The sequence below is a fragment of the Triticum aestivum genome, chromosome 2B, assembly GCF_018294505.1.
Source record: "Triticum aestivum cultivar Chinese Spring chromosome 2B, IWGSC CS RefSeq v2.1, whole genome shotgun sequence".
NCBI lineage: Eukaryota > Viridiplantae > Streptophyta > Magnoliopsida > Poales > Poaceae > Triticum > Triticum aestivum.
In genome coordinates, this window is record NC_057798.1 from 213,700,024 (window position 1) to 213,720,908 (window position 20,885).

The 20,885-nt window shown below is 44.4% G+C and overlaps 1 protein-coding gene across 1 annotated transcript; it reads left to right on the plus strand.

Annotated features, from left to right (window-relative positions):
- The first annotated feature begins 15,722 nt into the window (after positions 1-15,722).
- Positions 15,723-20,647, plus strand: LOC123044415 (putative yippee-like protein Os10g0369500). Its single transcript, XM_044467147.1, has 3 exons — positions 15,723-16,215; positions 17,183-17,291; positions 20,332-20,647. Exons 1-3 carry the CDS (start codon positions 16,073-16,075, stop codon positions 20,413-20,415), a joined length of 336 nt encoding a protein of 111 aa, XP_044323082.1. The 5' UTR covers positions 15,723-16,072; the 3' UTR covers positions 20,416-20,647.
- Positions 20,648-20,885: the final 238 nt, after the last annotated feature.

A 20,885-nucleotide genomic window follows, 5' to 3' on the forward strand; every position in this document is an offset into this window, starting at 1 on the left:
TGCTATGGAAACATAATGGCAAAAGCTCCAAGACTCTTCATTTTTGCTTAAGTGATCCAAGATCACATTGAGTCCATAGGAAAGAAAATACTATTAAAAGAGTATGAGGTTTTGCATGCCTTAGTTGCTCAAAGTGCTTGAAGATATTGCTCCAAAAACCTCAGCCACTTTTCCACACTCCAATCTGTTCAAACCCTAAACATCAAACTCGGTCCTACCGATACACTTTCTTCCAGACCCACTGAGTTCGGCCTAGATAGACCCACAACGAAACCCTAGAAACTCGGTAGAACCGAGATGACATTCGGTCCCACCGAAGTGCAGTTACCAAGTTTCTGTAACCCTTTAATTCCATCTTGGAATTACCGAGTTGGTTTGATCGAAACTATCAAAGCGAGTTCTTGCTTAGGCCATCGCATATTGGTCCGCCCGAGTTGATCCGTTTGGTCTCACCGAGATTCCTAAAGTTTGAATCTTTTACACAGGTCGGTCTCACCGAGATTATTTCTTCGGTGTTGCTGAGATGTGTCTAAAGGTTGTGACGGTTGGATCTTTGGTGAAGGCTATATATACGCCTCCATCCCCACTTACTCTCTAAGAGAGCCATCAGAATGAAAACACTTGCACCATTCCTTTTCTGAGAGAGAGCCACCTACTCATGTCTTGAGGTCAAGGCATTCCAATCCAACCATTTGAACCTTGATTTCTAGCCTCCCCGAGTTGCTTCCCACTCCAATCCTTCTCCTACCCAAGCCAAATCTGTGAGAGAGTGATTTAGTGTTGAGGAGACTATCTTTTGAAGCACATGAGCAAGTAGTTCATCATCATCAACAACAACTTTTACCTTTTGGAGAGTGATGTCTCCTAGATTGGTTAGGTGTCACTTGAGAGCCTCCAAGATCATGTGGAGTTGAACCAAGGAGTTTGTAGGGGCAAGGAGGTTGCCTACTTTGTGAAGATCTACCCCGAGTGAGGCTACTCCTTTGTGGACATAAGCCATGGTGGAATATACGAGGTTGCTTCTTCGTGGGTGGAGGCCTCCATGGACTCGCGTGGCTGTTACCCTTTGTGGGTTGAAATCTCCATCAACGTGGACGTACGAAAGCACCACCTATTAGAACCACACAAAAAATCACCGTGACTTCATTGCGTTTGATTTCTCCAATCCCTCCTTTATGTTCATATGTAAATTCTTTAATTTCCGCTGCACAACTCTTAAACTTGCATGTGTAGGGTGTTACTTGACTTGGTAGATTTTGCTAAGAACTTGCCCATGACTAAAATTGGGAAAATGATAAGTTTTGATTTTGTCAAGTAGTCTAGTCATACCCCCTCTAGACATACTTTCGATCCTACAAAGGGTTCTCCCATAATTTAACCTTTTTCACCTGAACCCACACGCCAAACTACTCCTTACTCGACATAGTAATGCCTCGTAAAACACTTCTCCGGATATATGAGATGCCATCACTCACCACAACATCTAGAACTGAACCATTTGGATAGTACCAAGCCTTGAGGACTCAAGCACATAGTGTATCCGGGGCATCCAATAGCCGCCGCCCTTAACGGGATAACATTGCCATGTTAAAAATGTGTAGATCCTTGAACCCAAGGCCACCATCCTTCTTTGATTTTGTCATATTCTCCCAGCTTACCCATTGCATTTATTCATTTTATCTTGTTGACTCCACCAATAGTTAGCAATCAGAGCATTGATCTCTTTGCATACATTTTTAGTGAGATCAAACATGAAGTCGCATATGTCATAATCGCCTAAGCCACAACTTTTATCTAAACTTCCTTCACAACTTTTGACAAAAGCTTCTCCTTCGAACCCTATATACACATCCAAATCCTCTCTTTGAGGTACTCAAACTCCTTACTCCTTTATGCCCCAGTATGAACCGCAAGCCCAAATACTGTTGATTATGGTATTCAGCTTGAATACCAAGGCCAGCAAGGAGTACATTTCTTTCGCCCACTTGTACCTTTGCTAAACATCGCTGAAAGTTTATCCTTATTTATCATTTATCCATACTGCTCCTCCTATAGTGCCAAATTTTGTTGAAGTTTCGCTGCCCCTTGAGTAGTTGTCTTTGTTGGAAATATGCCCTAGAGGCAATAATAAAAGTGTTATTATTATATTTCCTTGTTCATGATAATTGTCTTTTATTCATGCTATAACTGTATTATCTGGAAATCGTAATACACATGTGAATACATAGACCACAATATGTCCCTAGTGAGCCTCTAGTTGACTAGCTCGTTGTGATCAACAGATAGTCATGGTTTCCTGGCTATGGACATTGGATGTCGTTGATAACGGGATCACATCATTAGGAGAATGATGTGATGGACAAGACCCAATCCTAAGACTAGCACAAAGATCGTGTAGTTCGTTTGCTAGAACTTTGCCAATGTCAAGTATCTCTTCCTTTGACCATGAGATCGTGTAACTCCTGGATACCGTAGGAGTGCTTTGGGTGTATCAAACGTCACAACGTAACTGGGTGACTATAAAGGTGCACTACAGGTATCTCCGAAAGTATCTATTGTTTTATGCGGATCGAGACTGGGATTTGTCACTCCGTGAAAACGGAGAGGTATCTCTGGGCCCACTCGGTAGGACATCATCATATGCGCAATGTGACCAAGGAGTTGATCACGGGATGATGTGTTACGGAACGAGTAAAGTGACTTGCCGGTAACGAGATTGAACAAGGTATCGGTATACCGACGATCGAATCTCGGGCAAGTAAAATACCGCTAGACAAAGGGAATTGTATACGGGATCGATTGAGTCCCTGACATCGTGGTTCATCCGATGAGATCATCGTGGAACATGTGGGAGCCATCATGGGTATCCAGATCCCGCTGTTGGTTATTGACCGGAGAACGTCTCGGTCATGTCTGCATGTCTCCCGAACCCGTAGGGTCTACACACTTAAGGTTCGATGACGCTAGGGTTATAAAGGAAGCTTGTATGTGGTTACCAAATGTTGTTCGGAGTCCCGGATGAGATCCCGGACGTCACGAGGAGTTCCGGAATGGTCCGGAGGTAAAGATTTATATATAGGAAGTCCTGTTTCGGCCATCGGGACAAGTTTCGGGGTCATCGGTATTGTACCGGGGCCACCGGAAGGGTCCCGGGGGCCCACCGGGTGGGGCCACCTGCCCCGGGGGGCCACATGGGCTGTAGGGGGTGCACCTTGGCCTACATGGGCCAAGGGCACCAGCCCCAAGAGGCCCATGCGCAAGGAAACTTGGAGAGGGAAGAGTCCTAAAGGGGGAAGGCACCTCCGAGGTGCCTTGGGGAGGATGGACTCCTCCCCCATCCTTAGCCGCACCCCTTCCTTGGAGGAGGGGGCAAGGCTGCGCCTCCCCCCTCTCCCCTGCCCCTATATATAGTGGAGGGGAGGGAGGGCATCCACACCTGAGCCCTTGGCGCCTCCCTCCCTCCCGTGACACCTCCTCCTCTCCCGTAGGTGCTTGGCGAAGCCCTGCAGGATTGCCACGCTCCTCCATCACCACCACGCCGTTGTGCTGCTGCTGGATGGAGTCTTCCTCAACCTCTCCCTCTCTCCTTGCTGGATCAAGGCGTGGGAGACATCGTCGAGCTGTACGTGTGTTGAACGCGGAGGTGCCGTCCGTTTGGCACTAGGATCATCGGTGATCTGAATCACGACGAGTACGACTCCATCAACCCCGTTCACTTGAACGCTTCCGCTTAGCGATCTACAAGGGTATGTAGATGCACTCTCCTTCTACTCGTTGCTGGTCTCTCCATAGATAGATCTTGGTGATATGCGTAGGAAAATTTTGAATTTCTGCTACGTTCCCCAACAGTGGCATCATGAGCTAGGTCTATTGCGTAGATTCTTTGCACGAGTAGAACACAAAGTAGTTGTGGGCGTTGATGTTGTTCAATATGCTTACCGTTACTAGTCCAATCTTGTTTCGACGGTATTGTGGGATGAAGCGGCCCGGACCGACCTTACACGTACTCTTACGTGAGACAGGTTCCACCGATTGACATGCACTTGGTGCATAAGGTGGCTAGCGGGTGCCAGTCTCTCCCACTTTAGTCGGAACGGATTCGATGAAAAGGGTCCTTATGAAGGGTAAATAGCAATTGGCATATCACGTTGTGGTCTTGCGTAGGTAAGAAACATTCTTGCTAGAAACCCATAGCAGCCACGTAAAACATGCAACAACAATTAGAGGACGTCTAACTTGTTTTTGCAGGGTATGCTATGTGATGTGATATGGCCAAAAGGATGTGATGAATGATATATGTGATGTATGAGATTGATCATGTTCTTGTAATAGGATTCACGACTTGCATGTCGATGAGTATGACAACCGGCAGGAGCCATAGGAGTTGTCTTTATTTTTTGTATGACCTGCGTGTCATTGAAGAACGCCATGTAAACTACTTTACTTTATTGCTAAACGCGTTAGTCATAGAAGTAAAAGTAGTCGTTGGCGTGACAACTTCATGAAGACACGATGATGGAGATCATGATGATGGAGATCATGGTGTCATGCCGGTGACAAGATGATCATGGAGCCCCGAAGATGAAGATCAAAGGAGCTATATGATATTGGCCATATCATGTCACTACTCTATTTGATTGCATGTGATGTTTATCATGTTTATGCATCTTGTTTGCTTAGGACGACGGTAGTAAATAAGATGATCCCTTACACAAATTTCAAGAAGTGTTCTCCCCTAACTGTGCACCGTTGCTACAGTTCGTCGCTTCTAAGCACCACGTGATGATCGGGTGTGATGGATTCTTACGTTCACATACAACGGGTGTAAGACAGTTTTACACAGCGAAAACACTTAGGGTTAACTTGACGAGCCTAGCATGTGCAGACATGGCCTCGGAACACGGAGACCGAAAGGTCGAGCATGAGTCGTATGGTAGATACGATCAACATGAAGATGTTCACCGACGTTAACTAGTCCGTCTCACATGATGATCGGACACGGCCTAGTTGACTCGGATCATGTGATCACTTAGATGACCAGAGGGATGTCTATCTGAGTGGGAGTTCATAAGATGAACTTAATTATCTTGAACATAGTCAAAAGACCTTTTGCAAGTTATGTCGTAGCTCACGCTATAGTTCTACTGTTTTAGATATGTTCCTAGAGAAAATATAGTTGAAAGTTGATAGTAGCGATTATGCGATCAGTAGAAAGCTTATGTCCCTAATACACTGCTTAGTGTGCTGAACCCCAAACGTCGTTTGTGGATGTTTCGAACATCGAACATACACGCTTTGATTACTACGTGATAGTTCAGTTAAATGGTTTAAGTAGAGGCACCAAAGACGTTTTCGAAACGTCGCGGAACATATGAGATGTTTCGAGGGCTGAAATTGGGATTTCAGGCTCATGCCCACGTCAAGAGGTATGAGACCTCCGACAATTTTCTTAGCCTACAAACTAAGGGAGAAAAGCTCAATCGTTGAGCTTGTGCTCAGATTGTCTGAGTACAACAATCGCTTGAATCAAGTGGGAGTTGATCTTCCAGATGAAATAGTGATAGTTTCTCCGAAGTCATTACCACCAAGCTGCTAGAGCTCTGTGATGAACTATAACATATCAGGGATAGATATGATGATCCTTGAAATATTCGCGTTGTTTGACACCGCGAAAGTAGAAATCAAGAAGGAGCATCAATTGTTGATGGTTGATGAAACCACTAGTTTCAAGAAGGGCAAGGGAAAGAAGGGATACTTCATGAAACGGCAAATCAGCTGCTGCACCAATGAAGAAACCCGAGGCTGAACCCAAACCCGAAACTAAGTGCTTCTGTAATAAGGGGAACAACCACTGGAGCAGGATTACCCTAGATACTTGGTAGATGAGAAGGCTGGCAAGGTCGATAGAAGTATATTGGATATACATTATGTTAATGTGTACTTTACTAGTACTCCTAGTAGCACCAGGGTATTAGATACCGGTTCGGTTGCTAAGTGTTAGTAACTCGAAATAAAAGGCTACGGAATAAACGGAGACTAGCTAAAGGAGAGCTGACGATATGTGTTGGAAGTGTTTCCAAGTTTGATATAATCAAGCATCGCACGCTCCCTCTACCATCAAGATTAGTATTAAACCTGAATAAGTGCTCTTGCACCTATAGGAATGGTTTATTGAATCTCGATCGTAGTGATACACATTTTCATGCCAAAAGATATAAGATAGTAATGATAGTACCACTTACTTGTGGCACTGCCATGTAAGTCATAATGGTATAAAACGCATGAGGAAGCTCCATGTTGATGGATCTTTGGACTCACTCGTTTTTGAAAAGTTTGAGACATGCGAACCATGTCTATTGGTGTATATGCATGAAGAAACTCCATGCAAATGGACCGTTTTGACTCACTTGATTTTGAATCACTTGGGACATGCAAATCATACCACATGGGCAAGATGACTGAAAAGCCTCGTTTTCAGTAAGATGAAACAAGATAGCAACTTGTTGGAAGTAACACATTTTGATGTGTACAGTCCAATGAGTGCTGAGGCATGCAGTGAATATCGTTATGTTCTTACTTCACAGATGATTCGAGTAGATGTTGAGTATATTTACTTGATGAATCACGAGTCTGAATTATTGAAAGGTTCAAGTAATTTCAGTGTGAAGTTGAAAGATCGTCGTGACAAGAGGATAAAAGATCTATGATATGATCATAGAGATGAATATCTGAATCACGAGTTTGGCACAGAATTAAGACATTGTGGAAATTGTTTCACAACTGATACAGCCTGGAACACCGTAGTGTGATGGTGTGTCCGAACATCGTAGTTGCACCCTATTGGATATGATGCATACCATGATGTCTCTTATCGAATTACCACTATCGTTCATGGGTTAGGCATTAGAGACAACCACATTCACTTTAAATAGGGCACCACGTAATTCCGATGAGATGACACCGTATGAATTATGGTTTAGAGAAACCTAAGTTGTCGTTTCTTAAAAGTTTGGGGCTGCGACGCTTATGTGAAAAAGTTTCAGGATTAAGCTCGAACCCAAAGCGGATAAAATGCATCTTCATAGGAAACCCAAAACAGTTGGGTATACCTCCTAATTCAGATCCGAAAGCAATAAGGGATTGTTTCTAGAATCGGGTCCTTTCTCGAGGAAAGGTTTCTCTCGAAAGAGTTGAGTGGGAGGATGGTGGAGACTTGATGAGGTTATTGAACCATCACTTCAACCAGTGTGTAGCAGGGCACAGGAAGTTGTTCCCGTGGCACCTACACCAATTGAAGTGGAAGCTTATGATATTGATCATGAAGTTTCGGATCAAATCACTGTCGTACCTCGTAGGGTGACAAGGATACGTACGACTTCAGAGTGGTACGGTAATCCTGTCTTGAAAGTCATGTTGCTGGACAACAATGAGCCTACGAGCTATGAAGAAGCGATGGTGGGCCCAAATTCTGACGAATGGTTAGAAGCCATGAAATCCGAGATAGGATTCATGTATCAGAACAAAGCATGGACTTTGGTGGACTTGCCCGATGATCGGCAAGCCATTGAGATAAATGGATCTTTAAGAAGAAGACGGACGTGGATGGTAATGTCACCATCTATGAAGCTCGACTTGTGGCGAAGTGTTTTCCGACAAGTTCAAGGAGTTGACTACGATGAGATTTTCTCACTCGTAGCGATGCTTAAAGTCCGTCGGAATCATGTTAGCATTAGCTGCATTTATGAAATCTGGCAGATGGATGTCAAGACAAGTTTCCTTACTAGTTTTCGTAAGGAAAGGTTGTATGCAATACAATCAGAAAAGTTTTGTCGATCCTAAGGATGCTAAAAGGTATGCTAGCTCCAGCGATCCTTCTAAGGACTGGAGTAAGCATCTCGGAGTTGGAATGTACGCTTTGATGAGATGATCAAAGATTTTGGGTTTGTACAAAGTTTATGAGAAACTTGTATTTCCAAAGAAGTGAGTGGGAGCACTATAGAATTTCTGATGAGTATATGTTGTTGACATATTGTTGATCAGAAATGACGTAGAATTTCTGGAAAGCATATAGGGTTATTTTGAAAGTGTTTTTCAATGGAAAGCCTGGATTAAGCTACTTGAACATTGAGCATCAAGATCTATAAGGATAGATCAAAATGCTTAATAATACTTTCAAATGAGCACATACCTTGACATGATCTTGAAAGTGTTCAAGATGGACTGGTCAAAGAAGGAGTTCTTGCCTGAGTTGTAAGGTACGAAGTTAAGACTTAAAGCTCGACCACGGCAGAATAGAGAGAAAGGACGAAGGTCGTCCCCTATGCTTAAGACGTAGGCTCTTCAGTATGCTGTGTACCGCACCTGAAGTGTGCCTTGCCATGAGTTAGTCAAGGGGTACAAGAGTGATCCATGAATGGATCACGGGACAGCGGTCAAAGTTATCCTTAGTAACTAGTGGACTAAGGAATTTTCTCGATTATGGAGGTGGTAAAAGAGTTCGTCGTAAAGGTTACGACGATGCAAGCTTAACACCTATCCGGATAGCTCTAAGTAGAGATACCGGATACGTACAATGGGGCAACAATTTAGAATAGTTGCAAGTAGAACAGTTATTTGGAATAGCTCCAAATAGAGCGTGGTAGCTGCATCTAGGAGATGACATAAAGATTTGTAAAGCACACACGGATCTGAAAGGTTCAGACCCATTGACTAAAACCTCTCTCACAAGCAACATGATCAAACATAAAACTCATTGAGTGTTAATCACATAGTGATGTGAACTAGACTACTGACTCTAGTAAACTCTTGGGTATTAGTCACATGGCGATGTGACCTGTGAGTGTTAATCACATGGCGATGTGAACTAGATTATTGACTCTAGTGCAAGTGGGAGACTGTTGGAAATATGCCCTAGAGGCAATAATAAAAGTATTATTATTATATTTCCTTGTTCATGATAATTGTCTTTTATTCATGCTATAACTGTATTATCCGGAAATCGTAATACACGTGTGAATACATAGACCACAATATGTCCCTAGTGAGCCTCTAGTTGACTAGCTCGTTGTGATCAACAGATAGTCATGGTTTCCTGGCTATGGACATTGGATGTCGTTGATAACGGGATCACATCATTAGGAGAATGATGTGATGGACAAGACCCAATCCTAAGACTAGCACAAAAGGTCGTGTAGTTCATTTGCTAGAGCTTTGCCAATGTCAAGTATCTCTTCTTTTGACCATGAGATCGTGTAACTCCTGGATACCGTAGGAGTGCTTTGGGTGTATCAAACGTCACAACGTAACTGGGTGACTATAAAGGTGCACTACGGGTATCTCCGAAAGTATCTATTGTTTTATGCGGATCGAGACTGGGATTTGTCACTCCGTGTAAACGGAGAGGTATCTCTGGGCCCACTCGGTAGGACATCATCATATGCGCAATGTGACCAAGGAGTTGATCACGGGATGATGTGTTACGGAACGAGTAAAGTGACTTGCCGGTAACGAGATTGAACAAGGTATTGGTATACCGACGATCGAATCTCGGGCAAGTAAAATACCGCTAGACAAAGGGAATTGTATACGGGATCGATTGAGTCCTTGACATCGTGGTTCATCCGATGAGATCATCGTGGAACATGTGGGAGCCAACATGGGTATCCAGATCCCGCTGTTGGTTATTGACTGGAGAACGTCTCGGTCATGTCTGCATGTCTCCCGAACCCGTAGGGTCTACACACTTAAGGTTCGATGACGCTAGGGTTATAAAGGAAGCTTGTATGTGGTTACCGAATGTTGTTCGGAGTCCCGGATGAGATCCCGGACGTCACGAGGAGTTCCGGAATGGTCCGGAGGTAAAGATTTATATATAGGAAGTCCTGTTTCGGCCATCGGGACAAATTTCGGGGTCATCGGTATTGTACCAGGGCCACCGGAAGGGTCCCGGGGGCCCACCGGGTGGGGCCACCTGCCCCGGGGGGCCACATGGGCTGTAGGGGGTGCGCCTTGGCCTACATGGGCCAAGGGCACCAGCCCCAAGAGGCCCATGCGCAAGGAAACTTGGAGAGGGAAGAGTCCTAAAGGGGGAAGGCACCTCCGAGGTGCCTTGGGGAGGATGGACTCCTCCCCATCCTTAGCCGCACCCCTTCCTTGGAGGAGGGGGCAAGGCTGCGCCTCCCCCCTCTCCCCTGCCCCTATATATAGTGGAGGGGAGGGAGGGCATCCACACCTGAGCCCTTGGCGCCTCCCTCCCTCCCGTGACACCTCCTCCTCTCCCGTAGGTGCTTGGCGAAGCCCTGCAGGATTGCCACGCTCCTCCATCACCACCACGCCGTTGTGCTGCTGCTGGATGGAGTCTTCCTCAACCTCTCCCTCTCTCCTTGCTGGATCAAGGCGTGGGAGACATCGTCGAGCTGTACGTGTGTTGAACGCGGAGGTGCTGTCCGTTCGGCACTAGGATCATCGGTGATCTGAATCACGACGAGTACGACTCCATCAACCCCGTTCACTTGAACGCTTCCGCTTAGCGATCTACAAGGGTATGTAGATGCACTCTCCTTCTACTCGTTGCTGGTCTCTCCATAGATAGATCTTGGTGATATGCGTAGGAAAATTTTGAATTTCTGCTACGTTCCCCAACAGTCTTCATAATAAGTGAATCGTCAACGAAAACAAATGATTGTTTTTCTATGCATCTCCTCATCTGCCTTCTATAGTAGCGCCGAGAAACCTTTGACACACATTATAAAAAATATAAGGGGATAATGGGTCTTCCTGTAGAAGGCCTTGCTCGGGGATAATCTCTCTAGACAACTTCTGGTTATCTCCACTCGATAATGCACTGATCGTACACACATCATGATGTTGCTCACCCCCCCAACGCAAAACCCATCTTGAGCATGACCCTCTCCAGAAAATCCCACTCAATACGATCGTACGATTTACTCATGCCGAGCTTTACTGCCATGTTCCCAGCTCGGCCCCCCTTCTTTCTATGCATCACATGAATGATTTCATAGGCCAACAACACATTATCTGTAATCATTCTACCTAGGACAAAAGCTGATTTCGTTGGTGAAATGATATCTTCTAAGATCTCCTTTAAACGATTTTCCATCACCTTAGAGATTAACATGTACAACGCATCATAGAGACCAATAGGCCGGAACTCCGTCACCTCTTGGGATTTTTGACCTTCAGAATCAGCACAATCATTGTTTCATTCCACCCCACCAGCATCGGTCCACCATTAAGGACAACAAGAACCTCTTCTTTCATTTGTGGACCCACCAGCTCCTAGAAGCGCTTATAAATTATCAATTTTGTGAATTAAGAGATGTCCAGATGTCATTTCAACAAGGATTGCTCGTGTATTTGACATGTGTATGTTTTGGTTCATCAATCAAAACATTATTAAGATTTATTAGAATCTTAGTCCTCCCACAAGATACTAATTAATAGTGTGGATAATCTTTTATTTGTGAGAAAAACCTTTTGATCTATCCACCAAATATCATGACAGTACAAAAAAGAGAAGTTTATGCCTCCTTTGGTTTGTAGGAATCTCATATGATAGGATTTGTATAGGAAAAATTCCTTTAGAGCACCTTGGTTTGTAGGAATAGAATCCTATTCCTATGGAGGAATTCTTTCTATCCTTCACATTTAATAGGAAAATAAACATTAGCCTCGACTCAATGAAAAAAATGAAAAAAATCATATGATGTGAATCAAAGAGCATCTTCTTTTCTATTCCTATTCATAGAATTTCAGATACATGTCAGCTAATTTTCTATGACTTTCCTATCCTATAAACCAAAGGAGGCCTTAGAGGATCTTGTTCCTTGAGTTCCTCCGGAGCAGTCAACTCCTCCCTAATCCTATATACTTAAGAAGTTCACCCCCACTACTTGATTTATCTCAACATGCATCATAGACACATCAGCATCCATTCACATCTAGCCACGTCACACCTAATGCAGTCCCACTCAGACCCACCTCCTCATGTCTGAACAAATATTTTCATCATCATTTGTTTTCTGAATATTTTTTTACAAGTAATTAGTGTCCAAACCATGGGAGACAAACCACCCATCTCTCCTACGCTCGCCTCCCCCATCTTCTCCGCCTATCCCTTCCTCTTCTCCCTGGAATAAATAAATTCCCTTCCTAAACTCTTCTTCCTTCCCTTTTTTATAGTAGCCCATGTGGCTGCAGGCATCCATCTCCGCGCGAGGCACTCCTCCGGCACAATCCATCCGTCCTGCGCCGCTCACAGTCTCCGGCGCAACCGCTGGTCTGGATCACCTCCGTCCTGCATGAGTCATCAAGCCGGCATCGGATCCATCTCCGTGTGAGGCGCTCCTCCGACCTCCGGCACAATATGCCCGTTCTACACACACACTGCCTCCAGCACAACATCCGGTCCAGATCACCTCTGCCCAGTTGCCAGGGGCTCATTCAACGGAGGCCTCCACCCCGGCCTCGCACTACAACATGTCTCCGTCAAGTACATCGACCTCGACCGAACTATGTCCAGGGGCACTGCGAGTGATGGTACATCGTCTACCTCAATCACTGGTTGGTTCATTGATTCAATGATGACTGTCGATTTTTCCTTTGGTCAAACAGATGGAGGTGGTGTATCTACTATCTAGGGGATGTCAAGCCACCACACCTGTCATAGTGGTAGCCATTGTTTGGCAAGTGGAGCTCCTACATGTTAGTAGGAAATCTTGCCCCTGTGTGCACGTGATGGCTTGGCAGCAAGGGTGGCGACAGGTTCTATAATATGTTCTTCAGGATTTATTCAGTCTTCAGTATTTCCTTCTTACAAAAATTGTCACATTAAGCGTACAAAACCGATTGAAATTAGACCTCTCGTGCCTTCTGCTCCAGCCGTAACTGACTGATTGATTGATCCAGAAAGGATCCCATCGCGGCGCTTTTTGTCTCCATCGCTACCTTAGTGCGTGCTACACCGGTTTCTCATCTCCCCCACTTACTAATTATGGCTTTTACTAAACACAAGTGCACGTAGGAATCCAAGTAAATAGCAACGACTTTTATTAATTGGTTACATCTCTTTTCCCTTTGTCTCTCTCCAACCTTGATCTGAAATAGTTCTCCACAACAATTAAACCCCCCTGCTGAAACTGCTCAATGGGTCCATCATTTCAGCTTCAGGTTCATTCATCTCTTTAAATCGACCATGAGAAGGAGGATCCATCAAGGCTAGGGACGCCTGTATATCAGCCATGACCACCAATTCGTAGTTTGTATATAGTGTGATCATCATTTGATGCCCCCACCTGCTCAAGTCGTTGTCTCTGCCACCAGCTTGCACTATGGAAGAATATTTGTCTGCTCCCAATTTTCATCTTCCCGTGATTCTTCTTATCACTGATTTTATGGCTTTTAATTTTTTAGGCTACACTCTTATTGAAAGGTGCTCGAGGCTTTATGCACAAGGGCCACCACTGATTCGTTGTTTCTTAGGTACCTTGCTATTCACACTCATCTCTTAATTTTCTTATACACTGAATGAGCACACAAATCTTTTAGTCTTCTTTTATGTTAATTTTGTTGTTGGCATGAAACCCCCATCTCTGAATTTAAGTAGTTACGTTGGATAAGCTTGCAACTTCTGTTTGGATTAGATCGCATAATAGTTTGGTCCCCTGGATTCTTCCATCCAATGTATTTCTTCAAATAGCTATAAACCAAGGCAATTTCCCCGAAAATACCTGCTTCCCCTAAGGCAGTTTCCATTTGTATTATTGGCAAACATGGATAGAGATGAAAATTCTTCAAGCTATCCTATTAGTCATTCAGTCTAATATTTCTTACTAAGTTGACTGTACAAGTTTAACCTTTGCAATAATGCAATTTTTCCTCCATATGCAGGACAGTGTCAACCATGCATGCAAGAATCTCATGAACTACTCTGCTTTGCTCCTAGAATTAAGAGTGTTGTTTGCTTAAATCATGAATAAGTGATCACTAGGTTGATCAACTTCAATTGTAGTAAAAAATAGCACTCCCAATTTGTGACGACTCAATGCATGTATCCGCATGAATAAAAAGTATTTCTTTTAGATAGTTTATAATTTTTTCTTTGTTATCAATTTATTTTTATGTTTAAGCAACAAATTGTTACACAGAATTCAGAAGGCCAAAAGGCACTATACCATCCAGCCACGGTCCATTTACTATTAGATTCCCTACATGGGTACATTTATGGGCAAAGCTACCGATGGACTTGGGTGTACAAAAATACACCTATTTTTTTTGAAACTTCTGAAAACCTTTGTATGATTCATGTATATAGAACAATATACATCAAGAAATGAGGAAATATGAGTAAAATTGTAAATCTCAAGGACTATGTACACCATTGTTTGGATGTTGGATCCACCACCCATCCACTACAGTTCATACGTGACAAGAATGTGGAGATGCCTTATTCAAATATATTCTAATTTTATTTTGAAATTTAATACTATAAATTCTCGCAGAAACGCGCGGGGTATTATCTAGTAACAAGAGAGATTAAACCCCTGAAGCTCTTAACAATTTCTTAAAACTAACCATACCGATACGATCATCGAAAGAGAAACACTTGTTCCATATCTGTTTCACTATAGGAAGGAAATCTTTTTGTTTTGTCCGAGAGAGGTCAAATCAAAATCCTAATTTTATGAATCAAAATACACACGTGTTGCACCAACCTGTAATTGGATGATTAGGTGGATAGTGATATCCCCAGCCCACCAGGGTTCAAGTACTGCTACTCACATTTATCCTAGATTTATTTAAGGATTTTCGACGATGCACGTTCAGTGGGAGGAGATGTTTCCGTCGACTACGAGGCGCCCAGTGTTATGCCGGTTCAGTCTCTCGGAGGTGCTCATAGGGATGTGGTTTATAGGGGTAAGTGTATGCATGTATATACGAGCACTTGAGTCTGTATTGTGTTAAAAAAATCACAAGTATGAAAGTTAAAAAAATCACAAGTATGAAACTTAATTGCACCATTCCTGGCAAAATAATAAGGATCCAAATGCTGAGATACGCGAGATCAGACCCTAAGCCCGAGGTGAATCTAGCGCTCGCAAAATGGCGAAAAGCTTCGGATAACACAACGCGCATCATCGACAAGCCATGCCTGTGCCACGACTCGGGCCCTGTTTGGATACTCTAAACTCAGTTAAATGTTAGAGTTAGATTCTAATCCTGAACTAACCCTGAACTAACTCTAAGTAAAGTGGTGTTTGGATGGCAGGGTTAGATGAAGCGCGGATAAGGCGAGGCACCTTCATGGACGGTGCGAGAGGGAGGGAGGGAGAGGACGAGAAGCTTCGAGGAAGTGGGGAGGGATCTGCTGCAGGAAGAGCGAGAGAAAAAAAGTGTTTTTTAGTGGTCCCAAGAAAAACCAACCCAAATAAGCACCTCTTGGATGGGTTAGTTTTTTTGGATGGGTTAGATGCATCTAATCCAAACTAACCCTCCTGTTTGAATCTTTTTAAGTTAATTGAGTCTAAACTAACCCAAACTAAATCTAACCCACCATCATGGATCCAAACAGAGCCTCGGATCGGCTCGTTCGCACGTCGCCTTGTCCATTCCCGTAACTTTGCCCGACGCTCGACGCAACGGCAAAGCGACGTACGCCCAACGGAAGCGGAGGCCGAGGCCACGAACCACAAAACCAGGCCATCGCCCCCAACAACAAACGTGCGAAGCTACCAGAAAACAGAAGCAAACGCGCAAGGACAAGCAAGTGGCCTCCCATTTGTTCCTCGTCGCCTCCGCTTTCCCAACCCCCACTGCCCCCCAGCCAAATCCACCGCCGGATTCCGCTGCCGCGCCGCCGATCCCTCCACCGTCCATGGCGATCGGGCCCGGCAGCCGACTCCCCGACCTCCCATTCTCCCGATTCGGAATTTGATAAGGTTTAGCGGCCTCTCCGCCTCCCGCAGCTCGATTGCTGATTTGGTCGGGGGGAGGGAATCTTCTGCGGCTGCCGCTTCTGCTGAATTGCTCTCTGGGCGGGCGGGGGTAGGGAGGGATGGGGATGCTGTTCCTGGAGTACCTCCCGGGGCCCAAGGTGTTCAAGTGCAAGTTCTGCAGGGTTGACTCGGCGTCGCCTGACGACATCGTGTCCAAGGAGTTCCGTGGCCGCCACGGCCGCGCCTACCTCTTTGATAGCGTGTGAGCTGAGCCATCTCTCTCTCTTCACCTTCTTCTGTTTTGCTGTTTTCCGCGCGTGGATCGTGCGATCATTGCAATGCCGCTGTTCTAGAAATGCTTTTCAGTTGCTGGCATTACGAGATAGCAGTAGTTAAGTCGTGGCGTGCCAAGTTATATGCATTGCTGGTAACAACACTGATTTAAGTTCGGCATAGTTGCAAGATTATTGTTTTGTACTAGTAATGTTGTTTCCTTGGGGTTTTGCTTGTGATTTTGGGTGAAAAATTATGATTGTTATTAGTACTAATTATGAGTGCAAGAATGTGATGATGGATCCGATATGGTTATGTTTGATTTGAGCAGCATTGAATCCTCTGAATCATGATGAATATGAATCAAACGAGTTCTGGCACCCTATCTCGAAAGGTAATAAATGAGTTTGGTAATCAACCCGGGCAAAATTGTATGTATTGTTACAGACCTTATGGTCAACCTGGTGAGCTATGTCGATCTTAGGCTAGAGAGTTAAAATTTGGAGGCTAAGTAGCCTAAATTGCACAGTTGATGTCACTTGATTTACAAGATCATGCTTTACTACCAATGGAGATATGCAACTCAATCTATGAAGTGAGAGAGCTTGATCAGGACCAGTTGTTTCTGAATATGAATTGCTTCTTAGCCCATTTTCATCTTTATGTTGCTGACCAACTATCAAAAGTTAACTTCACGGAGAGCTCACATTTTGTGAATTCAGTAGACCTGCTAATGAAGTATCCTTGACTTTCTTCATTGGCCCAAATATTGAGTTACTTTCAATAAATTATGTAATGAGGCAACAGTTCCATATTATCTAGGAATCATAGATGTCAAATAGAAAAGTATGGTTATTAACATTACATGAACTAGTAATTGACCATTGAACATCTGAACTACCAAGCTTTTGCTAATTATTGTTGACATGTTAATCTGGGCTGAATGTGACATCCAGGGTGAATGTGAGCCTTGGTCCCAATGAGGATCGCCATCTCTTGACTGGATTGCATACAGTGAACGATATCTACTGTAGCTGCTGCCAACGACTCCTTGGCTGGAAATATGTAAGTTTCAGTTTACATTTTAGTTAATGAAAAATTCATTTAAGACTGCTCATAGATTAGTTAAAGCATGTGAGTTCGTCATACTGTTGAAATTAATTCATCTAAGAGGATAAGCATTCTAGCGCTATCCTGTCATAGTGATGTTTGTAATTTGAAACTAGGGTTCTTACTGGGGAAACTACTACCAGGAAGATAGCCATGTACTACATGGCTGCTAGTGATAGGATAGATTAGAGATTTGGGTGATTCACTGTGATTTCTGTTGATGCGTTGATCCTGTTCCCCACTGGCAAGTCCGTTTATATATGGAGAGGCTGATCACATCGAAGCCTAACAGTAGGTAGCTAATCAACTGAATTGCTAATTGGAATGAAGCAACTAAAACAGACATAATGCATATTCTTAGCTGGTTAGCTCTTCTTGGTGCCTTAGAGCAAGTACAATAGGATGACATAGGCGGACTGTAAGACTTTAAATATTATATTTTTGATGAGTTGGCGGAGAGAGAAGAGGAGAGAGAAGAGAGGCGTGCTACTCACTAACAGCCGGCTGTAGCACGTGCTCCTGGACACTTTGTGAGAGAGGGAGGTGGACCATGTATCAACAAAGTAGTACAAATTTATATGCATCTATTGTACTTGCCGGCTATAAGGCTGACTATAGATGACATGGCAAGATCATATAACCAGCAGCTGGCTCTACTATTAACCATGCTCTTAGGTACGAATTCTCTTGGCTATTGAGTACATGGTATAGGCTGCGTAGTTGACAGAGAAGGCCACATTTGGTGAAATTATTCTGAAACCTAAATGACACATCCACATATTTTATCTGCTGACATTTTTGAGGGATCCGTAGACTTGTAGACTTGTTTATGGGCAACTAATTATAGGCCTTTCTATTTTGTCGAGTATATTTTTATATATCGATGCCTTATTTTGTTGTATAGCAAGTTCATAACAATGTTGTAGTTAAGACATAAATGTTGAATCCACGCCTTGCTCGTTGAAGGCCAGAAAGTAAAATTCTGTCGCTCTCAGTTCATCTAGGTTCTTATGGATTTTTTTTTACTTTTCTCCTGATTTTTTGTCATGTTTATTGAACTATATTTTTTCTTGATAGAAGCACATCCACCTGGTATTCATAGCGTGTCACTTAAGTCATGTTTGATGTCCTAGTTTGACTGCATTTTCCCTGGAATCATGAAGCATTAGCTTAGCAGGATCTTGTTATCGTTTGGCTGCGGTTATACTAATACAAAGGTTCCTCCAGGCTCCAGGGATGGGTTGTCTTTTCCCTTGAGCCTGCCATTGACATGTATGCCGGAGCAAGCCTGGTCATGGATGTTTGAACTTTCGGTGCAATTGGCATAAAATGAGAGCAGGAACAAACGAATACCTTCACATATCTCTTAGGTCTTGTTCGGAGCACAGTTTTCCCTTCCCTCTTAGGCCTCATTTGGTTTGGAGGATTTTCGTAGGAAAAACATAGGACCAAGGATTCTAGAGGAAAATTTCTTATAGATGCATTCGGTTTAGGAAACGCATAATGAAATTCCTTCGGGATACTACTCATTTCCAGTGTTTTTGGAGGAAACTACACGTCCACTCAAAGCTCATTTTTTGCGTAGGAACGAGACAAGACAAATCCTTAGAGCATCTCCAACAGCAGACCTAAAATAGGGCACCAAAAAGTGTTTGGAGTAAAATTTGGGGCACCAAGAGGTGATTTTTGGGGCACAAAAAGAATGTCCATCTCCAACAGCTGCCCAAAAATAGGGACTCATCCACACAAACATCCAAACCACTTGATCACATTGCATACTTCAAATACAAACTCCCAAACATTCGAAGTTTTAAACATGCAACGTAAACATCCTAACATCCAAACATTCAAACACATAGTACTCCTACGGATACACTATGCACATACTACTCGTCATCATCGTCAGGCTGTGAGTCTGATGGCGTTCCAAAACACCATGGTCTCCTCCTTAGAGGTATTGAACTCCTCACTCTCGTCATCAGACCCGAGCTTGATCACACTGGAGGGGCTAGCCTCGTCCTCCTTGCGCTCTGCCTTCTTGCGCTCATTGTCCCTCTTTCAAAACCACTCCGCCTCCGCCTGTACGAGGTGCGGATTTTCCACGGTGAACCTTGCCATCGCCGCCTCATTGCTCTCCCCGGTGTCCTGCTGCTCCAGGACGATGCGGGTGACTCTCTTCTCCTTGCGGGATACAATATTCACCGTCAGACTGATGAACTCTGCCGCCTCCCGAGATTCGATTACCCGGAAGTTAAGCTCGTGAAGCGGCTGGCCAAGCCTCCAACAGGCGATGTTGAGCGTGCGCGTGGCGAGCTCCGCCACTCGAACTTGCCGAGTCAATGGCGCTGGCTGTCGCACTGTAGCTCGGTGCCGTAGCGGCCGGACTGCCGCAGCCGAACATGTGCTCTTTGGCGCGCGTTTCGGCGGCGGCCTCGTAGTGGCGGCCCATTGAAGGGGGGGGGGGGGCAGGGGTACAGCGGTTTCAGGCAGCAGGGTGGTGTGGGATGGCTGTGGTGGCTGGATTCGGTGGGGCGGCGGCGGCGCAGAGGGAAAAGGGATGTGGGAGGCTGCGGGGAAGGTTCCTGAGGTGGCAGTTGGGCTGCGTGCGGCTCAGTTTTTGGTTGCGCAGCCGCGTGACTGCCGTATATTTGCAGCTGGTGCTGCCTTATTGGGCTGCTCTAAAAACTCTTGCAAAATTTATAACAAGGGCAGCTGTTGGAGCTGCGTTGTTTGCCCCAAATGCCCTAAAATAGGGCAGCGGTGGAGATGCTCTTAGGATGACAAGTGTCATCCTTATCAAATTCCTGTACTCTCCTAGTTCCGCACGTTTCGGTTTCCTCCAAACGGAATGAGCCCTTGAATATTATCGGCATCAACTGTTTCCTGTGAAATCCCTGGGTTCAAAAAGGTCATGCAACCTTTCTTTGTTGACGTTGGGTTGTTCTCCGAACCTTGATTGTTCTGACGACTTCCCTACTCATTGTACAATATGCAGGCGAAAGCCTACAACGAAGACCAGAAGTACAAAGAAGGAAAGTTCATACTAGAGAAGAACATGATGCTGAAAGAAGGACGTTAGCTGGCGGGAAATGATGGTCTGCTGTCAAAGTCTGCAAAAGCAGACATTCGCAACTGCGAACTGTAGCCAAAGATTCGTCTACTAGTTTCCTGAAAATATTGATTATTCTGGTGACGGCCATCACCACGAAAATGCATTTGTGAAATCTGTTGCCCTATTACGTTTGCTCGGCTGGCCTCTGAAATGTACTCTGTTACCAGTTTTTCTTGATTCAACCGTGGAGGTTCACAGATGTCAGGTTTCTGAAGCTGGGTGCTGATGTAGGCCTAGTGCTCTTACTTGCCTCGCTTGACTCTATCACGTACGCATCGTTAAACCCGTGAAGAACGAAACCCTTTTCTGCGAGATTGAACTATTTCACGTGAATTTCCTGTGAAAGGAGGTTGAACCATTTCACGTGAATTTCCTGTGGAGGTAGGAAACAGCTAGGTGTTTTGTCATGGTCGTGTACCGCAATGCTGGATGTGGAG